The sequence below is a fragment of the Vulpes vulpes genome, unplaced genomic scaffold (genome assembly GCF_048418805.1).
Source record: "Vulpes vulpes isolate BD-2025 unplaced genomic scaffold, VulVul3 u000000677, whole genome shotgun sequence".
Classification (NCBI taxonomy): Eukaryota; Metazoa; Chordata; class Mammalia; order Carnivora; family Canidae; genus Vulpes; species Vulpes vulpes.
This window is the reverse complement of record NW_027325813.1, coordinates 499,257-523,311: the sequence shown is the minus strand read 5'-3', so window position 1 is coordinate 523,311 and position 24,055 is coordinate 499,257. Positions and strand designations below refer to the sequence as shown.

The 24,055-nt window shown below is 56.4% G+C and overlaps 1 protein-coding gene across 5 annotated transcripts; it reads left to right on the top strand.

Annotated features, from left to right (window-relative positions):
- Positions 1 to 384: 384 nt before the first annotated feature.
- On the top strand, positions 385 to 20,744 carry PDGFB (platelet derived growth factor subunit B). 5 transcript variants are annotated; one of them, XM_026017332.2, is made up of 7 exons: positions 385 to 517; positions 8,819 to 8,915; positions 11,010 to 11,099; positions 12,308 to 12,513; positions 13,839 to 13,983; positions 18,624 to 18,774; positions 19,147 to 20,744. In XM_026017332.2, exons 1-6 carry the CDS (start codon positions 455 to 457, stop codon positions 18,746 to 18,748), a joined length of 726 nt encoding a protein of 241 aa, XP_025873117.1. In that variant the 5' UTR covers positions 385 to 454; the 3' UTR covers positions 18,749 to 18,774; positions 19,147 to 20,744. The 5 variants fall into 5 exon arrangements, with proteins under 5 accessions (XP_025873117.1, XP_025873116.1, XP_072602341.1 ...); XM_026017331.2 differs by having other exon boundaries at positions 18,621 to 18,774; XM_072746240.1 differs by having other exon boundaries at positions 13,812 to 13,983.
- Positions 20,745 to 24,055: the final 3,311 nt, after the last annotated feature.

The following is a 24,055-nucleotide window of genomic DNA, read 5'->3' as shown; positions in this document are numbered from 1 at the left end:
AATGTTGCAAAAAAGCTAAGCCGGCGGGCAGAGGAAAACGCCTCTAGTCGGCGAGTGAAGACGAACCATCGACTGCCGTGTTCTTTTTCCTCTTGGAGGTTGGAGTCCCCTGGGCGCCCCCACACGGCTAGACGCCTCGGCTGGTTCGCGACGCAGACCCCTGGCCGTGGATGCTCGCTCGGGCTCGGGATCCGCCCAGGTAGCGGCCTCGGACCCTGGTCCCGCGCCCAGGCCCTCCCCAGCCCCTCAACGACGGAGCCGGGGCCGGGGGCGGCGGCGCCCGGGGGCCATGCGGGTGAGCCGCGGCGGCGGCTGCAGCGGCCTGAGCGCCTGAGCGCCGCAGACCCGAGCCGAGCCCACCTCCCTCCCCAGCCCCCGCCCCCCACCCTGGCCGCGGGGGCGGCGCGCTCGGTCCACGCGTCCGGGGCCCCGCGGGGCCGGGCCCGGAGTCGGTATGAATCGCTGCTGGGCGCTCTTCCTGTCTCTCTGCTGCTACCTGCGTCTGGTCAGCGCCGAGGTGAGTTGCGACGGCGGCCAGGGCTGGTCGGCTTCATTCATTACCTCCCCCTACCCCCCCCAGCCACCCCCTCCCCTCCCTGCAGTGAACTTTGGACCCTTGCAGCCCACGGGCCTAGCGCCGGGCGCTAGGTGACCTCCGAGGGCTGGGACGCGAGGTCCGGGAGGTGCCGGGCTGTGCGGGGAGGGGGCGGGGGTCGCTGTCTTTCCCAGGGCCGATCCTGGATCTCTGGCCCTTTCGGCGTCGGGGGAGGGGGTGTGTGGCACCGTCCCCCACCCCTCAGGAGCCCCGAGGGAGAGAGGGTGGGGGTGGTGTCGAGGGCGCAAAAGGCTGCGCATTCTCCGAGCCCACTTTGGTTCCAGCTTAGGTTCTGTCCAGGACCCGGCTTGCGCGGGAGTGCGCGCTCGCGCACCGGTGGCAGCCACGCCACCCTTCCGCGGGGGGTTGCCTCCCCACCCCGGCTGGGGCTCCGGGTCGGGACGGGCGCCCTCGGGCCAGCGCAGGGCAAGCCCGGCCCTAGAGCGCAGTCGGGCAGCAGCTTGCGTCTTGAGGGCGGTGGGTGCCGAGCGCGCGGGCGGGCGAGCGATCGAGGTGGGGAGAGGTTTGGGGCACTCGGGAATTGGGGAGGAGTGCGGCTTTTAAGGAATCCAGCCCTCGGGGCGGTGTGTGCCCCAGGCCCCGCCATACCTGCGCCCGCGCCCTGCGAGAGGGAGCGCCTCTCTCCCCCGCTTGCAGGGTGCGGAGCGCGCCTGTAAAAGCGTAGCTGCAAGGCAGGTGGGGTGTAGAAACGTCTGCGGGAGCTCTCAGGTCGGATCGGTCCCCCCACCCCTCCCAGCCACACGTAGCAGTGAGTTGGCAAGTCCACCCGGAATCCAGGTGGGAAAGGGGGCGGGGCAGGGAGGAAGCGCGAGGTGGAGGGGAGGGAGGGCAGCGGGGAGCGCGGCGAGCCTGGGTCCCGTCCCGCCTCCGCTCGGCCGCGGCCGGAGCCCGCACCTCGCCGGCGCCCGAGGAGGGCCGGACCCTCCTGGCGTCTAACGAGGCGCAGGAAGGCGGCGGCGGCGGCGGCGAAGGGGTTAAGGTGAAGGGCTCCGCGGCCGCGGCCAGACCTTGGGCCGCCGCCAGCGCAGGTTGTTTTGACCACAGAGGAGCCGTCGCCGTCTCCTTTTGTTCTCGGGGCTCCTCGAGGGCCGCCGGCCGCCCGCCCTGGGGCCCCGCCCTTCCGCGGCCAACCCCCCGCGGTCCGCACCCGGGAGGGAGGCCGCAGGGCTCGGCCCCGCAGCCTGCAGGCCCCTCCCGACGCCCCCTCCTCTCCGGTCTGCAGCCCCCGGCCGCGGCCAGCTGTTGGGGAGGGGGGCGCCGGCCGGCCCCAGCTGCCGCCTCGCCTCGCCGCGCCTCGCCTCGCCGCGGGGCCTGGGGGCCGGGCCCGGTGCCAGGGCGTCCTGGGAACGGCGGCGCCCCCGCCGCTGCTCTCCGCAGCCCACCCCGCCCGGCCCCCGGACTCGCTCACTCACCCCACGCATGCACACTCTTGGCCGGAGGCGATGCTGCGCTCCGGCGGGCGGGCGGGCGCGCAGAGCGACGGGCACGCACTACCGCGGCCGGGTCGCGCGCCCGCCGCCGCCACGCCCGTGCACACGCGGGGCACACGCGCGCGCACCGCACACACACGTACGCCTGGTCCCGGAACACGCGGCTTGAACACACGTGCGCGCACACCCACGCACGCACACAGGCACGCACGGACCCTCTACACCGAGCCCCGGGGGCCCACCCCCGCGCAACAGGTGGGCGCACCGTGGGTCCTGGAGCCTCGTCACCCGCGTAGTGGCCGCGGTTCCTTGCTGGGCCCTAGGAGGGAGGGCAAACAGGGACCCTCCCATCAGATCCCCGCGTCGCAGCACCCACTGTTTTTTGCTTGCTCCGGTCAGCGTGCCTCCCCTCAAACTGTAACCAACCCTCTGAAATTGCTTCCCCCCCCCCCCCTCCAGGAGGCGGAAAATAGTGTTGATGCGCCTGGGGGGCGCTGCGATGTCCAGAGCATTTCTCCCTCCAATCGGCCCTTCTTTGAGCCTCCAAGACTGGAGGACCCACGTCGCTGAGGGGGCTCCCACCTGGCTGTTCAGCCTCCTCCTTGCTGCTCCCAGCGTGTTCTGGAGAGGCTGGGTGACAGCTGGGTGAGGCTCTCCGGGGCTTGTCCTCCCCATTTCCACCTTCCTCCAGCACCTCCTCCTCCTTCCCCACAACAACATGGGTATGTGTGTTTGGGGGCACGCTATGGCGCAGAAGCCGGTGCCTCTCTCCTTACTGTAATCACAGGGTCCTGGAACACAGGGCCCTCGGGAACCCACAATTGTGTGGTGCTTTGCACTTTCTGAAAGAAGCACTTTTCATGCTAAGCCTACGTCTGTCTCATGCGGCTCTGGGGAGGGTGGGGGAGGAGACATAAAGGGGAAACTCATCCACATGGGGGTCAGTCGAGGAAGGAAGACTCCAGGAGAGCTTGCTGCTGGTCATGGCCTTGGAGCTGGCCTTGTCTCTGGCACCCGCCTCAGGTAGAGGCCTCAGCAGCTGGGAGGGAGGGGTGAGAGCTCTGATGGGGAGCCTGGCAGTGGAGGCCTAGGAGGTCCCATCTCCATCAGCTGAGCTGGCTTCCGGGGAGGGTGACTCCCACTGTCATGTGATGCCTCCTGCCTCAGCACCCTTCTGCAGGGAAGGAGTGAAGGGGCCTGGCAGCCCTTTACCATCCAGCTTCTTTCTGGTTTGTTAATGGCCTTAGGTGGTGGGGGGCCGACTTGCTGGGTTCCCCCAGCCCTAGAAGCGTCTGCAAGTTTAGGACCCAACAGAATTTACAGGCTCTGGTACAAAACCTAGAAGAGTTGGGGGGAGATTGATTCAGCAAGAGTGGTAGAGAGGTGTTTGCCCTGGGCTTCCTGTGTCCCTCTCAGTCTCTTCTCCCACCTCCCCCTGCCCCCATGTCTCGTCTAGGACAGCTCTTCCATTTTCTAGTTTATTTATTGTCCGGTTTCCCTCACTAGTCTAAACTCCACTAGAGAGTTTGTCTTGGTCATCACTGTCTCCCTCTTGGAGCATTGTCTGGTCCAAGGTGGATAATCTATAAATATTTGGGAAAGGACAGTGGATATGGGGGTTGGGTGGTGTGGGTGGTGGCAAGGAAGGACCAGACATCCGTCTAGCGCTTGCTAAGTGCTTTATAAACGTGTCCTCGAGTAGTCCTCACCCTCAGGGCAATGCAGCCAGGCTCCTCTGCCGTTGGGCAGGCATTCTCATTTGAGCCCTTCCCCCCCCATCTTGAGAGACAAGCCTGTCTTTCTTTCCCACATCTTGGGACTTGGGCTGCCAAGATTGGACAGGACAGAGGAAGAAACAGAAGGAAAATCAGACTGCAAAGATTCTGTGTATATTGAGCTGGGCCTCTGTTTCTGCCCCCCCCCTCCCCCCGCCATGTGACGATCAGATTAGCTCAGAGTTCTCTAACAGGAGAATTCCCCAGCCTCTCTGGAAAATGCAGATTCCTGCTGCACCCCACCCCAGTGCTGGGAGTTGGGCCGGCCGGGGGTGTGGGGGGGTAGGATCGGAGTGGCGGTAGTGGGGGACAGTGACTGTGATGGGCTGCCCTGGCCCCTCTTCCAGCCTTAACAGTTTTTCTGCTCCAGAGAGAGGTGGCCAACCCAGTGTGGGGCTGGGCTAACATTCAGGCGGGGCGGGAGGGCCCAGGAGCAATCGTGAAGGGAAATGCTAGGTGGGAAAGTCTGGTTCTAAATGGCTTCTGTGGTCTGCCCAGAGAAGGCTTCTTCAAAGGGCTTGGCTTTGGCATCGAATCTAAATCAGGCCTGAGACTGTCAGGCAGGCAGGCGCTCCAAGGCCTTGTCGGCTTCTCCCTCCGCCAGCCACAGACAACGCCCCTGGTTGCTTGGGCTGAGCCTGTGTCATCTCCCTCAGCGGAACGGAGGCCGGCTGGGGAGCATATGTGTGTGTGCAGCTGGGGCCCTGGGGGAGGGTGGGGTCCAAGCCCCTTTGATCTGCCAGCCTGGCTGGGAGCAGGTAATTCACCTGGCCTCACGCTAGCTCGTGCCCTTCCTACCTTCTGCAGCTGGCGCTGGGGGTGGGGCGGGGTGGGGAGGCGGCTGTTTGCCTTGGCTCCCATGGCTGGCTGTGCCCCAGCTGCCTTCTCACCACGCCCTTGCCCTGTCAGGAACCCCAGGCCTGAGATCTGGGGCAGCTGCATGAGGATGCCATGGCTTTTTTCCCTGCGCACCTAAGGAGGGTTCTAGATGTGCCCACGAAACCCGGGCTCCGGGCTGCTCACCCTCCCACACCAGGAGGGGCCTCTGACCCCGAGGAGCAGGTGCCTATGTGAGTCTCCCCTAGGGCACTGCATCTTGGAGCTGACTGCAGGCTGAATTTCCCCATCCCTCACCCACCCCCAGCCCCGGAAGGGACCCACCAGCCCACATGGCCCCGGGCAGTGCCAGTGGGGGCTAGGGTGCCATTTCCTGGGGCCCAGCACAGGGGATAATGCAAAGCCGCATACTCTCCCAGGGCAGGCAGCTCTCCGCCCACCAATTGTCTTCCTCAGAAATGCCCTGCACTGCTGGCCGTGGGCATGTGTGCTGCTCGCTGCTGCCCTCAAAGGAGCCACCCGAAGGACTGAATTGGCCACAGTGACAGCTCATTAAGTACCCGTTATTTGCTGGCTGCTCTGCGAGGTGCAATTATGCCTCCCAGTAACACCAGTCAGGTGTTCCCAGCCCCATTGAAAAGATAAAGAAGCTAAGGTTGTTACAGCCTTAATCCGAGAGGCCAGGTTTCCTTGGCAGCTGAAGCCCCTCCCTGCTTTTCTGTGTTCGAGCTTCTCAGCCTCTGCACCATTGACATCTTGGGCCAGATGATTCTTTAGTGTGGAGGGTTGTCCTGTGCATGGTACGATGTTTAGCAGGATCACTGGCCACAGCCTACTAGATGCCAGTAGCGCTCCTCTAGTTGTGACTGCCTCAGCCATGGCCAGTGTCCCCTGAGGACCTCCTCAGCCCCTGGTTGAGAACCAATGCTCTGAGACACCTGTTTCCAGAAAGCTCCACAGTGGGCTGGAAGGGGGTGGGGTGTGGCTCTGCTATTGTCGAGGAGACCTGTAGCCCCGTTACTTCTCTAAGTCTTTAGCTTCCTCATCTGGAAGATATGGGTAAATAGAGCCAGCTGCTTAGGATTGGTAGTTAGTACAGCATTGAGCTCAGTGCATGGCTCATAGTCAGCACTTACTAAAAGTTAGCTGTGGTATTATTATCAAATCCAGGGGCTCTTAGTTCTGGACATCCAGTGGCCAAGTTACTAGAAACATGGGCAGGGGATGGCCTCTCTGCTTGGAATGAAGTGGACTCTTTAGGAGGCAATTTGCATAGGTGGTGGTGGTGGTGGGGTAATCCAGGCTCTTCCTGGTGGAGGAGGTAGAATCATACAGGAGAGAACCCCAGTGAGAAGGGGATAGTCCTTCCTGCATTTTATGAGTGCTTCTTGAGCACCTACTGTGTACTTGGGCTCTTCCCCACCTCTCCAGTCTGTCCTGGGCTCTTCACCATTCAGCCTGGGAGGATCTGGATCTGTTTCCATAAAAATCGCCTCTCTTGGGTGGTAGGCTGGGTCTGGGGCATCCACTAGTCCTGCTTGGGGTCTGTCCATTCTGCCCCGGCTGGCAGCTGCAGCCACCTCTCCAATGGGCAAAGAGGTCTTGGCATGAGCGCTATATGCCATTTGGTACTGGGCCTTTGGACCCTCTCCTGGGGGGTTAATTTTTTTTTTTTTTGTAGGGGGTTAATTGAATCATTACTATACAGACAGCCTGGGAGCCCTCACCCTTGGCTTTCCTCTACTGCTTCTTCTGCCACCACAGGCAGAATTAGAATTGAATCACATGTCTTTGACCCCTTGATTCACAGATGAGAGCCAGGACCAGAGAGGGGCAGTGACCAGCCGGGGGTCACAGGGTGGTTAGTAGCAGTACAAGGGTAGAATTTAGTTCCCTGGACTGCCAGTTCTGGGCTTGGCAAAACCCTCAGAGGAAGTAGCCTGCCTTGGTCTTAACTGGGGACCAGCCGCCTGCCTTCCGGTCTGTGGGTAGAGCCCTGTGTCCACATTTGGAGATACCAAAGGCAGGTCTCTTTCTCTCTTAGAGTAGGAGGAGGCAGAGTGTGGTAGAGGTAGGGGAGTGAGAGGTAGCTGAGCTGATGGCTTTCTCATGCAGCCCTGGCTCCCCAGCTTTGTAGCTCTGGACCCTGAAGGAAAGCCCTCGGCTGCCAGCCAGGCTTACTGCTAGGGCCACAGCCTTCCCCGCCTGGAGCCTCCCGGCAGCCCTAGACCCACACAGGATTATAAGCTCCACATTCAAATGAAAGAACTCAGCTCAGGGGTTTCAAGGAATTCTATTTATTTATTTATTTATTTATTTATTTATTTATTTATTATTTTATTTTATTTTATTTTATTTTTTAATTTTATTTTATTTTATTATCTATTCATGAGAGATACAGAGAGAGAGAGGCAGACAGGTGAGGGAGAAGCAGGTTCCATGCAGGGAGCCCGGTGTGGGACTCGATCCTGGGACTCCAGGATCATGCCCTGAGCTGAAGGCGGGTGCTCAACCGCTGAGCCACCCAGGCGTCCCAAGGAATTGGTTTTATCTTTTTTTTTTTTTTTAAGATTTTATTTATTTATTTATTCATGATAGACATAGAGAGAGAGAGAGAGAGAGAGGCAGAGACACAGACAGAGGGAGAAGCAGGCTCCATACCGGGAGCCCAATGTGGGACTCGATCCTGGGACTCCAGGATTGTGCCATGGGCCGAAGGCAGGCACTACACCACTGAGCCACCCAGGGATCCCCAGGAATGGGTTTCAAAAGCAATCTTACCCGCACTCTACCCTGGCTTCAAGGCCGGCCTGGGTGGCCGGAGCCGGATGGACATGGTGAAACCCCTGGAGGAGGTGTTCCTAGACACCCTGATAACTGTTTGGGGAGCGAGAAACTGGTCCATCACCAAGCTCCTAACAGAGCTTTTTGGGGTGAGTCCCCCGGGGCTGGCCACAGGGCAGATATCCCCACCCCATCCCCCACTCCCACCCCTAGTCAGGCCAGGACCTCAGCCTGTGCAAAGCCAGTCAGAACTCCGGTCCTTGGAGTGTTCTGTGAACTGACTAGAGCAGGAGCTCATGCTCCCAAATATGGAGAAACTGAGGCACAGAGTTAAATAAGTCTGCCAGGGCTCCCCACCCAGGGCTCCTTCCACAGGACCGTGCCATCCTGTGTCTGTATGTGCACATGTGTGTGTGTTTGCATGGGTGTGAGTTTGGACATGAAGCAGCATCCCATGCATTTCCTTTGCCCTGAGGCACTGGGTGTCCAGATTGGGCGCTCCTTCTCAAGACTTCTGGCATCAGCCCCTCAGGTCTCCTTAGACCATGAGGGACATGGCCGTGACCTTCCTATTGGGCTGCTCTCATGTCATTGTGAGGCCTGTGGTTTCCCTGGAGGAAGCCGGGCTCCGAGTGGGGCCTGTTAAAGCACTTATTAAGTTTCAAGTGTTTTTGGTAACAGGCCAGAGGGGCTCTAAAAATAGGATTTGGTTGGGCATGGGGCATGGGTAAGCTTTCAGGTTTCATGTCTATATCTGAGGATTCCCTTCTCTTTTGAGCAAGAGACTAAATAGATTCATTAGTACCTGGAGCCCCTGAGACTGTGCAGCACCTCCAGCATTTAGGAAACACCTCATGTATCCAGGGAGCTGGGAGCACAGGCTCTAACATCAGAAAGCCTTGGCATTGAATGTAGGTTCTGCTGATCATTGGCTGGAGGACTCTGTTTTCTAATCTGTAAAATGGGGACAATAAGTCTCCAGTGACAAATGCTGGCTATCATTGGCTGTCGGGTGGGGAGGAAAAGCAGAAAGGTGGTTGGAGTCTCCTGGAACCTGTGGTGTGATGTAGGAGACAGAGGTACATAACCCAATCCTTCTCAGAGCAGGGCTCTTGATTGGGGGTGGGGGATGGGCATCTGAGCTGGGTCTTAGAGGCTCCAGCAGGTTCTGGCTCCCAGAACTTTGTGCTTTTGGTCATCTGGCCTGGAATCTGGTCCTTGCCTGTGCCCCCATCATGACTGTGCATTTGCCCACAGCTGAGAGGCCCCCCTGTGGGGGGTTTTCCATGGGAGGGTATGTGTGTGGCGATGAAGAGGGCCATGGCTGGAAAGCCCTCAACCCCAGCTCACCTGGCCCCACGGTGTCTGCCTGGCAGGGGGACCCCATTCCCGAGGAGCTCTACGAGATGCTGAGCGACCACTCGATCCGCTCCTTTGATGACCTCCAGCGCCTGCTGCACGGAGCCTCCGTAGGTAAATGGAACCCTCGATCATTGTTCTAGGCCTCCACTGAGTCCTGGGGAGCTGGGAGGGGCAGGGCGAGGGGCATCCTCCCTTCCTCGACTTTCAGAAAACTAGAGGCCTGTGACTGTCCCAGGAGGGCTCGGCCACACCTATGCGGGGCAGGGCCGAGAAGGTGGACGGGTTGGTACCTGGGATGTGGGGCGTGGCAGGAGAAGCACCCACATGTGGCTCTGGCTTGGTGCACAGGGTGGGGTGCCAGGAGGAGGAGGGCAGGGAAAAGGTGCCCAGGGCATATGCCACATGTGGATCCAGGTGTGGACTCAGCCAGGGGGGTGGTGCCGAAGGAGCCATCTCCCTGCCTCTCTGGCCGAGGGCCCAGTCTGTAAGGTCTCCTGGGGACACCTGGCCCAAACCAGCGGGCAGCCCTGCCCTAGCCCAAGAGTGCACTCAGCGAATAGGCACGTGCTTGGTGGCACACACGTGGCAGGGCTGGCGGGCTGGGTCGGGAATGTATTTATAAACGCTGTCTTCAGAGCAAATTCCATTCTATTCTAACCTCTGGCCTGTTCCCTAGAGCCCTGGTCAGCACCCCCCCTGCACCCCCAGCTCCCCTTCCCTCTAGGGTTTTGTCTCTTTGTCACTTTGTAATCCTTGCCCAGACTCCTATCTACGGGGGACAGCGTTTCCTGTCTTTGTTTCCTCTCCCCGTTGGGCCCCTGGCTCCCTCTCAAAAGCATTCCCGGGCCCTTTCAAACCCGCCTGTGCCGGGGGCTGGCGAGGCAGGCAGGAGGGGGCCCTAGCTGGGCCCACCTATTGTTCGCTGGGCCCCCCACCCGACGTCTCCCACACCCCCCACCCCATGCCCGACTGGCCAGCCCTGGCCAACACAATGGGGCAACTTCCAAATTTAGCCTTTCTGCAGTTTCTTTCCAAGGCCCTAGGCCCCCACCCTCGGACAGCCCCTACACACCCCGGCTGGGGGTCGAGATTGGGGACAGAGGTTCTCAATAGCAGGCCTGTTTCGAGGCAACCATGTGGCTATTTTTTCCTAATCAACTTAACCTTTCCACAAAGCACATCTTTTCCCCCATCTCCTCTCCACCAGGGACATTCCAGAGATGGCAGGGAGAAAGGAAGGGAGCGAGAGGGACAGACAGGCTGACGCAGGAGCAGTAGGCTGGATGGAAATGCACCAGTTGTAGGACCAGCTCCTCCAAATAGGACCCCTGGGAGCCCACACAGAGGAGGGGGAGCTTTGTGGTTGGCAGGGCCAGGGGGAAGGGGAGACACCTCCCATGGCAGTGGTGGCCACCACCAGAGAGAGGGATGGATGGCTCCAAGGGGCACCAATGCCACCAAGATGAGGACCTCCCAGGCTGCGGAAGGGAGCTGTAGTCTATGACCTGAGGGAGAAACGGACAGTTTAGGGCAGACACCAGGTCAGAGATTAGAGGGGAGAGGCAAACCCAATGAGACACTGGGAGCTAGAGCAAGACCTGGGCCTGCAAGGCCTTGAGGTACTGGCACCCCCATCCCAGCAGACTGGCTCCCCACCCCCACTGCTCTCCTTCCCTCCTCCCTCTGCCTCAGCTGGGCCATTGTCCGGGGCTCCAGAAGGGCTGTGTCCAGGGCATGCTGGTCCCCCCGGGGATTCTGGGAATTTCTCCATTCAGCACTTCCTATGGGAACGCTGGGCGGAGGGGCACTGGAAACTGGCCTTCCGAGCTCTGGGTCCTTGCCCTGCCCTGGAGGCTGAGGAGGGTTCGCTTACAGTAGCAAAAGGGAAGGGTTATTTTTAACTCCTTTGACATGGGTTCTGTCCAAAAATGTGGCTGAAGAGCCCCGAGTGTGGCTGAAGGCCCCCTTGCCAGGGATGCAGTCAGTGCCCCACCACCCCCTGAGCCCCATGGCCACCCTGGGGTTGGAGCTAGGACCCTCAGATTTACTGGGAGCTGGAAAGGGAGGCTGTTCTTTGGAGTAGAGTACCAGTGAGGGGTGAGAGGACACCTTCCTGCCTGCCCCATATCCCCCTTGGAGCCCCCACTCCACAGTCAAATCAGCCAGTGGTTATCAGAATGCATCTGACTGTGCCTTCTCCTGCAGACGAAGACGGGGCCGAGTTGGACCTGAATTTGACCCGATCCCATTCTGGAGACGAGCTGGAGAGTTTATCCCGAGGGAGAAGGAGCCTAGGTGAGGCTGCAGATGAGAATGGTTGACCCCTCCACAGTGGGAGCCGGACAAGAAGAACTGGGGTGTGCAGCCAGCCCAAGGCTCTGGGCTGCCCCATTCATCACACCCCGAGGACTGAGTTGAACCATGTAGAACAGCAGAACTGTCCTTCAATACACTATATTGAGGAGTTGAGTCATCATGCCCCATCCCCCAACAGTTTCCTAAATACAGTGTTTTTAAACTCATTTGTTCATTCCTTCAACCCTAGAGATAGATATTACTGACCCCATTTTATAGAGTTGGAAACTGGGGCCCAGAGAGGGTAAAGCCATGGCCAGAGTCACACAGCGAGCAAGGGATAGGGCTGGGATCCCGGCAGCACTTCTCACTTGAACCCAGTGCCATCCTCGTGGGCTGTGTGTCTCTTCTGTGGCTTAGGGCTGCAGCCTGGGACAGCAGGCAAGGCTTGGCACCTGCCTAGGTCCCATAGAAGCCCTCCCAGGGGAGGGCTTCTATGACTGCCCTAAGCCCCTCCTCTACCTCTCTGCCCACCTGTAGTCCCCCAAACACTGTCGACAGTGGCTAGGGGAACATTCAGATAGGAGTTGGTGGTCTGAGTTCAGGTCCTCACTCCGAATTTGGGCAGCAAGTCAAGCCTCAGTGTTTCTGTACGGGAAGGACCGCAGAGCCCCAGCCTGGACCGGACACTTACTGTTTGCTGCTCACATCACTCCTTCCACCTCCAAGTGCAGTATGGGCGCTGTCATCCCCGTGCCACAGATGGGGAGACAGACTTTGAAAGAAGCAAGGATGTAAGAATAGATTACAGTGTAAAAGGGCAACATGAGAGTGGTTACAAAATAATAAGCGAGCGGGAGCCAGGAGCCAGGCAAGGGCACAGATGTGTGAGATCACAGAACTTGAGGGCTGGCCGAAGAACACGGACATTCATGCCAGGCCAGCACTCCCTGAATGACCTCACTCTATCCTTGCAGCAGTTCTGAGGTGTAGATCTCATGGGGAAACTGAGGCTGAGGGCACCTCAGCAAGCCGTCCCAGTCCCACAGCTGATAATAGCCAGGGTGCGCCATCGCCCCCCACCCGGGGTGAGGGGAGTGGTGGGGGTTGAAGGAAGTGGGACCCCGCTGGGCATTTCTGGGGGAGAGCAGTCCCCGAGGTGTCCCGCTGGGCGGACCCTCCCGACCATGGTCCCCCTCTCCCTTCAGGGTCCCCGACGGTCGCCGAGCCGGCCATGATCGCTGAGTGCAAGACGCGCACCGAGGTGTTCGAGATCTCACGGCGCCTCATAGACCGCACCAACGCCAACTTCCTGGTGTGGCCGCCGTGTGTGGAGGTGCAGCGCTGCTCCGGCTGCTGCAACAACCGCAACGTGCAGTGCCGGCCCACGCAGGTGCAGCTGCGGCCTGTTCAGGTGCGCAGGGCGCCGCTGGCCCGCTGGCCCCGGCTGGGGGCTGGGGTGAAGGGGTCTGGGGATGGGGGGCTCCAGCCTCCATAGGGGCATGCCTTGGGGGGGCTCTGTCCAGGTAGGGCCGTGGCAGGCGGCTCTTGGGGCAGGTGTGCCGAGGCCACCTGTGAGCCCTCCAGAACACCCAGGCTGCTGTACCCAGAAGCCGCAGGCAACCCCCCTCCCCCAACGCCTGGCAGGGTGGGTGTAGGACATTATGTGAAGGGTGCTGTCTCCTTTCTCAGGGATAAAATCCCCAAATATTCCTTGAAGAGAGCTGTCTGCAAGCATTTATCAGACACTCAGAATGTTCTGGGCTGCTTGTATTTCCTCCAAACCTGTTCAGAAGCCTTTCTGTGTCCTTAACGAGGAGGGTGCAGAGACCCTCCAGGCAACAGGCACAGCAAATGCTGGGGAAGCCCCCAGCGAGGGTCAGAAAGCTGAATCCTGCCTGCTTTCTGAAAGCATCGGGTATGCACTCTGACTCAAGGAACATTCTAGAATAGAGGCGGCCCTGGGGAGCTCTGGGTCTCATGCTGGGCCAGGCTGCGCCAGAAAAGCCTCAGCTGCCTTCTGATTCATGTGGAAAAGCCCCTTGGGTCAGCCTCGCCTCCAGACTGACTCAGGCGGGGCAGAGCTGCTGGGCAGCGAGCTCACCTAGGGCTCAGCCCCGGCTGGTGAGCCCCACTCTTGCCAACAGCTCCACCTGTTTCGCCACACTCCCCTCCCTGAGGTCAGCTGTGGCTTTGCCCCGTGCCCACCACCTCCATCCCAGGCCTGGGCCCGGTGCCCAAGATCACAAGTGTCACTCTCTCCTGCACCACCCACTATCATGGTATCTCCTGTCCCCTGCGCTTCCAGCTCTGTGGATGGACACCTGACAGCTGACCTCCCCCTTCCCGCCTCCCTCCTGGATAAAGCCTCCCCCCACTTCCTTCTAGACAACCATCTCCCGCCTCTGCCATAGTCCCTGACCTTGGCTGGCGCTCCGGGAATGAGGACACCACAGGCCCTACGCACAACCCGGAAATGCCTTTCTCCCTCTCTGGGAGCTCCGAGGGGGCTGCGGCCAAACTGGAGGCCAGGTCGGGAGGGCTTGTTTTGATGGAAAAGCTACGAGAAGGGCAGAGGGCAAGGTCCTGCCATTGTTTAGGCCAATGTCGCTGTCCACTCCCGGCTTTCGAGGAAAGAGCCCTGCAGGGGACACTGGGGTGGGAAGAGCAGGCGGGCGGGCTCCCTCAGCCTCTGCTTGTGTGGTCTTACAGAGGCACTTGGATGGTTCTGTCCTCCAGGTGAGAAAAATCGAGATTGTACGGAAGAAGCCAACCTTTAAGAAGGCCACGGTGACCCTGGAGGACCACCTGGCGTGCAAGTGTGAGACAGTGGTGGCTGCTCGACCCGTGACCCGAACCCCGGGGAGTTCCCAAGACTTGCGAGGTAACCGCTGGTCCACGGTCTGTCTCTGAATTGCTTAGCTGGGCAGTTCCCTTCCCTTATGGCAGCTGTGGGGGAAATTGGATCAGGCTTGCCCTTGGTTAAGTTCATCTGAAGCTTTCTGTCTCACTGAGAATAATCCAGATTCCTCCCCTGCCTGCGAGGCTTTACATAAAGGCTTTAGCCCCTGATTGGTCTTCCAGCCTTGCTGCCAGCCATTCCCCCTCATTTATGCCACCCCAACCAGCCCGACCTCCTCAAGTGTCCAAATATGTGTCTGCCTCAGGGCCTTTGCATAAGCTGCTTTCTATCTGAAATTCACTTCTCTCAACTCTTCAGAAGGCTACTTGTCTTCATTTGGGTCTCAGCTCAGAAGTCACCTCCTCCTAGAGGTCTGCCCTGACTACCTTGTCCAGTGCAACTCCCATCCCCATCTGCTACCATAGCCCCCTACTTTGTCGAACAAGTACATGAAATGGTGAGACAAGAGGAGACTCCATGGATATTATCTTCAGATATTTGACAACTCGTCCTGGGAATGAGAAATCAAACTAATTCCCTGTGGTCTTCAGGGGGGTTAGGACCAGGGGGGAAAAGCCACTGGAGGGAGATTTTAACTCCATATACCAAAAGCTGTTCATCAGCCAGGGGGCCAAGAGGGAATTATATGCCTTGTGCGGTAGTGAGCTTCCTGTCCTTGAAGATGTGTAGGTAGAGCCTGGGCAACCCTGCAGCAGTGATGGACAGACAGAGTTCAAGCATCGGTTGGCTGATTGGAACCAGAGTTCCGTTCTTCTCTTTTAGAGTTCACGAAGTCACAATTTCTGGGGCGTGGTTTGACCTGAGTCAAAAGGGACCCCAAAAATGATCTGATGCAATTGCCAGGTCCACTTTTTACAGAGGAGGTGCATGAGGCTCAGAGAGGCTGAGGTCTTGCCCAAGGTCACACAGCCAGTCCCAGCCAGTCCCACACAGATAGAGTCTCGGTATCCTGAAGTCCTGCTCCTGGTCCTTCCCTCACCCAGACGGCAGTCACTGGCTCTTATCTGCCTTGTCATTTTCTTTTCTTTTTTTTTAAAAAGATTTTATTTATCTATTCATGAGAGACACAGAGAGAGAGAGAGGCAGAGACACAGGTAAAGGGAGAAGCAGGCTCCATGCGGGAACCCGATGTGGGACTCGATCCGGGCCTCCAGGATCCACTGAGCCATCCGGGCTGCCTTCTTTTCTTTTCTTTTCTTTTCTTTTCTTTTCTTTTCTTTTCTTTTCTTTTCTTTTCTTTTCTTTTCTTTTCTTTTCTTTTCTTTTCTTTCTTTTCTTTTCTTTTTTCTCTTCTCTTCTTTCTTTTCTTTTTTCTTCTTTTCTTTTCTTTTTTCTTCTTTTCTTTTCTTCTTTCTTTCTTTCTTTCTTTCTTCTTTTCTTTTCTTTCTTTTTTTTTTTTTTTAAAGAATTTCACATTGTTAGAGCTAGAATGGTCCAGAGAGATGACCTCACAAGTCAGTGGTTCAGTGTCATTGAAGAGCTGCTAGAGCAGAGAGAGCTTAAGGGACTTAATGAAGGTGGCACAGTGGCAAAGTCTAGCCCAGAAGCCAGGTCTTGTACTGTCTAGTTCTGTGTTCTTTAGGCCATCCTGCTGCCTTTTCTCCCTCGAATGTTTATAGTAAGGATCAAGAATTTAAAAAAAAAATTTTTTTTAAGATTTTATTAAGTGATCTCTACACCCAACATGGGGCTCGAACTCACAACCCTGAGATCGAGAGTCTCATGTTCTGCCAAATGAGCCAGCCAGGTGCCCCAAGGATCAAGACTTATTAAGTTAGTATGATTAGAGGAGCATTAAAAAAAATCGTGTATTGATTTTCAGTAACTTTCTGGTGGTAGAGGACAGAACATCCTAGAAGCAGGCTTGTCTCAGCCTCTTCATCCTGTTCTGAGAGCCGAGCTGAAGCATGGATGCCCTGGGAAGGTCGACAATTCAAGAGCTCCAAACTGACCTGTTGTAAATTATTAATAAGTTAACATGATGGGTGCCTGGGAGGCTCAGTGGTTGAGCGTCTGCCTTTGACTCAGGTCATGATCCCGGAGTCCCGGGATCGAGTCCCACATCGGGCTCCCTACAGGGAGCCTGTTTCTCCCTCTGCCTGTGTCTCTGCCTCTCTCTGTGTGTCTCTCATGAATAAATAAAATAAAATCTTTAAAAAATTGTATAAAAAAAGTTAACATGAAACAGCATGGAATAATCAAATAGCATGGAATAGTAATAATAATTAACACAGAGAGATTTCTAGTCAGGACAGATATTCTTCTTTGTGTTTAAGACAGGGTTCTTTTATGTGCCTTTGCTTCATGTGATTTTCCAAGCAGATTTTGGAAGGCATGGTCAACTGATTAATATGTAGATTACATAAAGGCTTGCCACATCAGCTCAGCCATTTGGCCCTGCATGACAGTCCCGCGGGCAGCTATCCACAGCCCGGCTAATAAGGCTTGCTCGTGTGGCCTCTGTGATGCCAGTGTCAGACCTCCTGGGCTCGAGACTCTGCTCTGTCACTCATGAGCTGCATGAGGACCTTGAGCTTTCCCAGGCTTTGTGCAGCCTGGGGTCCTGCTGATGACCCCTTCTCTGGAGCCCAAACTGCGGGCCCTTTAGTGGCCTTTCTAGGTGTCCTCCCTTGAGGGAGATCTGAGACTTGCCTGCGTCCTTACACTGCCCGTTTGCAGAGATGAGCTAACTGCCCCATGGGAGCTTATGTCTGTAAGGTGGGAAGTCAGCGTTGGCCCCAAAGAGCTGGGGGGGCCGGGGCAGGCTCCCAGGGCGAGCTGGGCCTTGAGCTTGGCAGAGAGAGCTTTCATGGCCAGGATGTCCACCTGGGGGCTCAGGAGGAAGAGACCTAAGTGGTAACCTTGACTGAGGCTCACGAGCACTCTGGTGTACAGGCCAGTGGTTGGAAGTATGGACTCCAGAGGCCAACTCCTAGGTTCAAGGTCCAGTCTCTCTGTCTCAGTTTCCTTATATGTTAAATGTAGATACTTGTACCTGCTATGAGAATAAAGGAACTTAGAACAATTCCAGGTGCACCGGAAGCGCTAGCCAAGGGTTTCTGGCTATTTCCATGTGTTATCATCTAACCTGAGGCCCAGGGCTGTTGCTGGCTCAGTTTTAATGATACAGAAATGGAGGCACAGAGAGTTTATATGACTTGCCCCAAAGCACCCCACTAACACCTGGGAGAGCCCAACTTTGAACCCCAGGGGGTCTGGCCCACAGCCTGAGCTCTGGCCCGTCCCACTGAACTGCTCCTTGGAGTGGCAAGGGTCAGGCGACGACAGGCACGGGGACAGGGGGCCTCGCCCCACGGTGAGAGCGTGTGGTTCCGTGGGTCCGGCCCCTGCCCAGTGCTCCCCCATCGCAGGACGGCTGGGGGCTGAGAGGCTGGTGGGAGGAAACCTCGACAGGAGGGCCAGGGAGGAAATATGAAAGTGAGTAAGAGAAGCTCCCGTCTGCTGATCACTTCTCAGTCTGATCTTTGGCATAAGACAACGCGATTTTATCCTCTTTCCTGATCCATGGGGGGACTGGGCTCCGCCTGGTGGTTCTGCCCGTGTCTCCTGGGGTCACTGTCCGTGGGCTGTGGGGGCCGCTGGGCCCTGGTCTCTCTCCTGCCATCCACATCGTCTCCTCCCCACGTGGCTTCCCTGGAGGAGTAGTTAGACTTCTCCTGCATGGGGCTCCCCAAAGCAAAGTGGGAGGAGCTGCCAAGCCGCCACCTTCTTTTTTAAAGATTGATTGATCAATCGATTTTAAAAAAAGATTTTATTTATTCATGAGAGACACAGAGAGGCAGAGACACAGGCAGAGGGAGAAGCAGGCTCCCTGTGGGGAGCCCGATGTGGACCCCGGGATCACGCCCTGAGCCAAAGGCTGATGCTCAACCACTGAGCCATCCAGGTGCCCTTTGAAGATTTATTTATTTACTTGAGAGAGAGAGAGAGAGAGAGAACATCAGCAAGGGGAGGGGCAGAGGGAGAGGGAGAGAGAGAGAATCTCAAGCAGACTCCCTGATGAATGCAGAGCCTAATGCAGGGCTCGATCCCAGGACCCCAAGATCATGACCTAAGCTGAAATCAAGAGTCGGCCGCTCAACTGAATGAGCCACCCAGGCGCTCTAAGAGCTGCCAACCCTTCTTAAGGGTTTTGTCTGGAACTGGCACAGCACCACTCTGCCTCCTTTTATTGGTTAACAGATCCGAGTCCACACCAGGCTCAAGGGGCATGGAAATCAGGAGGGTCGGTGGTGTAAGGCCAAGGAACTTAGAGCCAGAGTGAATCAACTCCCCTGTGTGTACGCTGGTAGACTGCCATTTGTTCATCTTACCAGTCCTACAGGGTAGGCAGTCTTATCCCCTGCATTTCACAAATGGGGAAACTGAGGCACAGAGTGGTTCAATAATGGTCCCTAAGGCACATGCAGCTGGTAAGCAGTGGAGCTGGGATTTGCACCCCAGGAGGGCTGGCTCAGACTCCCACCCCTTCTTTCAGCCCAGGAGATCTGGAGAGGTCTCTGGCAGGTGTTGGTGGAGAGCGATAGACCCTTTCTGGAGGCTGCCCACCTGCTGACAAGACCTTTCTTTCTCTCAAGCAGCCAAGACACCCCAAACTCGGGTGACCATTCGGACAGTGCGAGTCCGCCGGCCCCCCAAGGGGAAGCACCGGAAGTTCAAGCACACACATGACAAGAAGGCACTGAAGGAGACCCTCGGAGCCTAGGGGCATCTGGAGGAGATTGAGGGCAGGTGAGGCCTGGGGGGGACCCTGAGGCCCAGGCCCCTGGTGTTTCTTCTCCCTGGCCTGTGGCCTGGGCCGTGAAGGGGCTGGGGACAGGTGATCCCCCACACACAGAATCCGAGCTCTAAGCCTGGATCCCCTCCCACCCAGTTTCAACTGAATTTTCCCATGGAGTGGGCAGGTGTGAGGGGCTTTGGGGACCCCAGTCCAGTTGTGTCCCAGCATGCCCTAAGAGAATGGGAAATCAAACCCTCAACTTCCCCAGCCCTGAGCGATGATGGAAATCGGCTCCCTGACCCTGGCAAGGGAGGCGTGTGAGCATGGGAATGGAGCCCCTGGGCTGTGTCTGACCCCCTGTGTCCCCTCTGCTTGCCCAACAGGGTTATTTAATATGGTATTTGCTGTATCGCCCCCATGGGGTCCTTGGAGTGATAATATTGTTCCCCTCGTCCGTCTGTCTCGATGCCTGATTCGGACGGCCAATGGTGCTTCCCCTCTTCCGCGCGTCCATCCGCTCACCAGCGGGTCCCCTCACTGGCCGCCAGCACCTTGCCCAGAAGCTCGAGAAGGAAACGGAGGACCCGAACTCCACTGCTGGCTTCCTCCGCTGACCCCGAGGATCTGGGATAGATGCTCAAGAAAGACCCACAGGCTCGCTGCTCCCCAGCTCCCGGCCCAGGTCCCACCTGAGTACCGTGGGCTGGCCCGAAGCCTTGCAGGTGGCCACGAGGCCCTCGAGGCATGGAGGGCCTGCCTGGACCCGGGACCCCAGGCCAGCTCCGAAGGGACACCTGCAGATGGGCCAGGTGGCTGAGACCACGGGGAGGGGAGTGCAGACTGGAGAGAAGCCCTCCCACAGCGCCCAGGCCCAGAAACTTCTCCCCAGTCCCGTCCGCTCACAGTGGCTTCCTTTCATTTATGAAATCTCTGAAGACGTGGACTCCTCTGGGTGGGCGTGGCCCCAGCACCAGGCAGCCAGGTGCCCCCGCAGGTGGGTTAGAGATGAAGTTTGCTCTGGAGCCGCCATGGATGGTGACCTGGGCATTCACTGCCTCCTTTCACTCCCCCCAACCCCGACCTTCACTTCCTGTTTTTTCTCTCTACCTCCACCCTGTATCTTCCTCTTGTCCTGGCCCTCAGTCTGCTCCACCGAGGGACTCTTGGACTCCATTCTGAGGCCATGAATAACCCCACTCATGCTCCGTTAGGTAGAAGACCCGGGGTCAGGGCAGCACGGGGGCTGCCCATCCTATCCCAACCCAGCCAAGACTGCCATGTAGGTTTGTGCAGGCTGCACACTGCACAAGGGCCCTGCCTACAGGGATCATCGTTCACACCATAGAACGTGGCCAATTTGTGTATTTATTAGGACAGTTTTCTGGCAGATGGAGAAAACCTGTCTGGAGAAAGGGATCCTTTTCCTAACTGACAGCAAGGCTCCATGTGGACCAGCTGTGCCCTGACCTAGCCAGTGGCTTGGAGTGGTCAGATGGGAGCGAGCCCATGTTGGGTGGGGAGGCAACACTATTGTCCATCTGGCCTCCGTGTTCCTGGGTCCCCAGCTCAAGCAGTTCCCCTTCCAGGCAGGTGTGAAAAACCCAGGAGAAAGTCTCCAAGGGAGGGGGTAGCTCCTGCTTTCCCCTACACACTCCCTCCCCCCCCATATTAGATTCTTTTGATTTCCACTTCTGGTGGCTTCTTCCAGGAAAACAGCTCAAGGTCTGGGAGTGGAGGAGAAAAGAGAAATGATCCCCAGGGCTCCCTGGGGTGGGGTCTGAGCTCCCCCCCCCCCACCTTCTACTGCACTTTCCTCCCTACCCCACGTCCAAAATCTGCTTCCTTCAGTTTGTAAAGTCGGTGATTATATTTTTGGGGGCTTTCCTTTTATTTTTTAAATGTAAATTTATTTATATTCCGTATTTAAAGTTGTAAAAAAAAAAAAGATAACCACAAAACAAAACCAAGTGAATCCACCGGAGTTCTGTCTGTTGGCCTCGTGCATGACAGTTACGCTTCCTGTATTGGCAGGATTTACCCACAGCCTATTATGTGTTCCCCTAGCTCTGGGAAGTTCAGGCACATGCTCATGTACATGCTCACACGTGTGTGCATACACATGTGGGCCCCTGTCGGGGGGTGGGTAAGAGCCATACAGCCTGTCCTATAAATCTTGGTCCTGCAGCAGCTCCTCACACCAGACCACAGGTCTCAGCCCTGTGCCTGTCACTGGCAGTGACAAAAGATGGGTTTTCTCCAGTGTGAGGATCCCCATAAGGGCAGCAGATCCTCGGCAGGTAGTGGGGCCGGCTGTGGGGAGGGGGTCCCCACTGTGGGGAAGGCTGGAGGAGCTGTGGATTTCAGAGGAAGCACAGCTGAAAAGGTGGATCTGAGCTCAGCTCTTACCCCGCTGTGTGGCCTTGGGTGAGTCATAGCCCCTCTCTGGTCAAAGCTTCCTCTGAAACACAAGATGACCAGATTCTGTGCTTTCCCTTGCCTGCAGAGACTTGGGCACCAGCCCATGAAAAGGAATCTAAATGTATTCTGGGTCCCGCTTGTGGGCAGACTGGGGCTGATGGGGAGCCCCAGGAGGTGGGGGTTCTGACTCATCCTAAGCACGATCTAAAACTGAAACCATTTTGCCCCCATAAGTAGTGATCTCCCTGTCACTGGAAGTATGTAAATGGAAGCTGGGTGATGACTTGGCTGAGCTTAGACTGAATGACACCTGATTGAGTGATTGGTTAACTGAGTGACTCATTCATTCATTCACTCACCTTCTTGAGCCCCTGTCTTGTGTCTTTCTCTAGCAAGGGCTTTTCTAGCAATCTCCTGGTCCTACACCTGGGGAATTGGACTCCATCTGTGGTGGTGGGAGGCACAGGTCAGAGGGGTTTAGCTGGAGACTGAGCCTGCCTGCACAGCTCTGTAGGACCCTCCCTCTCCCCCAAACCCCCAGTGTCCTGGGTTCCCAGGGCACCAGAGAAATCTCTGGCTGGAAGGACGGGGGAATAAATCCGGTAGGAGGTGGAAGTTAGGGGGCCGCTGGAGGGCTGGCATCTTGAAAGCGGCCAACTGCTATGCTGTTCCACTTACAGCTGCAGGAACTTCTCCAGGGAAAGTGGAACGGAACTTCCCTGCACCACCCCCTCCGCGATGCCATCTCCAGTAGCAACAGTGCCAACCCTTTGTGCTTTTCGGGGACCTGGGGGGCTCTCTCTGGGTCTTAGAACTGCCAACCTAAAATGGCATTCTTCTAGATACCCCGCTGCTCGTGAGAAGGCATTCCCTTCTTCATCCCTTTCTCTGTCCTGTGACTGTGATATAGACATGACGTCTGGTACTCAGCAGCCATGTTGAGCCAGGAGGTGAAAGCCAGATACTGAGATTGGTGGAGCAAGACGGAAGGGGCTAGGTCCCTGACACACCTCACTACCTAGATTAGGAGTTTTTATTCCTTTTTTTTTTTTTTTTTCAAGTAAGCTCTATACCCAACTTGGGCCTTGAACGCATGACCTTGAGATCAAGAGTCACATGTACTAACTTGGGCCAGCCAGGCACCCCAGGAGTTTTTACATAAGAAAGGAAAAAATTAAAAAAAAAAAAAAAAAGGAAGAAATTTCTTTCTGTTTGAGCTACTTTTATCTTGAGTTTTCTGCCCTCTGTAAATGGATCTAATCCTGATAATAGCCTCCTTCTTTCTGAGAAAGAGAAGATGTGGCCACCAGGCTGGTCTGGGCATTTGGCATCACCTTATGACCTCTTCTCCATTTGAGGCCTGCTCAGATCTCATTTCCCCCTGAGGAGCCTTCCCTGCCCCAGCCGGCAGCTGTCCTCCCTCAACCAGAGCCAAACTGGAGCCCTCTTTAAAGGGTTAGCGTTTACTGCCTCCAGAAAATAACAAAATAGTGAACACTGACAGCATATAAAGTAAAATATCTGTGAAAATACAGGGTTGTTTTAACGAGCAGAAGGGAAAATGAACAGGGACATTATGGTGAAGGGGCTTAGGGCATTGAGATCATGCAGCTCCTCACTGGCTGGATCCCAACAACACCCTCCTCTGCTGACATCATATCTGGTGTGTCTCCACCATTCTGTAGCATCAGAGGAACCCCAACACCCATGCGTCGCCTGGGTTATAGTCTCATTCAGCTGTGTGATCCTGGGAAAGCCACGCTCCCTCCAGATCTGGGCCTCACTTGGGCCTCCCTTTGGGCCTCCCTGTAGGTATCAACCTTTCTGACGGAATTGCCCCCAGCCTCCAGAGCCCCCCTTTCTTGCTTGCTTTGTTCATCTTCATGATGCTTATCCTCATCTGGCTCACTCTACACATACATCATCCTTGTCCCCCTTCCCACCACATATTGGAATCATCACATGGAGGTATTTTGTGCACAACGCTATACCTGGAGCCTAGGATACTGCCTGGCACTAGGTGCTCAATCAATGCCTGTTGAACAAATGAACAAAAAAGTGTGATATTGGGGTGGCCAAGTGTGTCTGTCTCAAGTCACAGCTTGCCTGGCTGAACTTTATCACACACTATGTTGGGCTAGAAAATTGCAGACTCTGGCAGTGTCACTAACTGCAGATAAGATTTTTCTATTTCTCAGCTAGGTCCATGCTTAGCATTGCATCTTCCTTGATTGGAAGATCCTGGAGGGTTAAAGGTCATGTCAAACCCATCTTCTAAGTCTATTTAGTCATTATCTCTCTGTGTGTCTATGTTTATCCATCCATCCATCCATCCACCCACTTAACCACCCAGCCATCCATCAACCTACCGCCACCCATCCGTTCCCTGCCCATCCACTCACTCATCCATCCATTTGTCTATCCACTCATCCATCCCTCCCCTACCCCTCCATCCATGCACTCACCTGTGCATCCATCCATTCATCCATTTATCCATCTGTCCATCCACCCACTCGTTGAGCCATATCTCTCTTTCTCTATTTATCACCCTCACCATGTCCCAAGTTCTGTATTTGCTGCCTCATTTAATTAACTTCTGAGGAGGCTGGTGCCACAGTGGAGAGAACACAACACAACTAGATCCCCAGCCCAGCATTGATACCTCCTGCTGCATGACCTTGCAGAGCTTTTTCCCAGGTTAGAGACACAGAGGCTGCACACTGCCCCTGACACATACCTAACCCGGAGTCAATAGTAGGAGCTGTTAGTTTTGAGCCCTCAGTGCCCAGCACAGGACTGATGATAGTGCAGTGGAGTGAAGATGGAAACCAATGAAAGAATGAACACAAATCACAGAGGGATTAAAATTCAGCT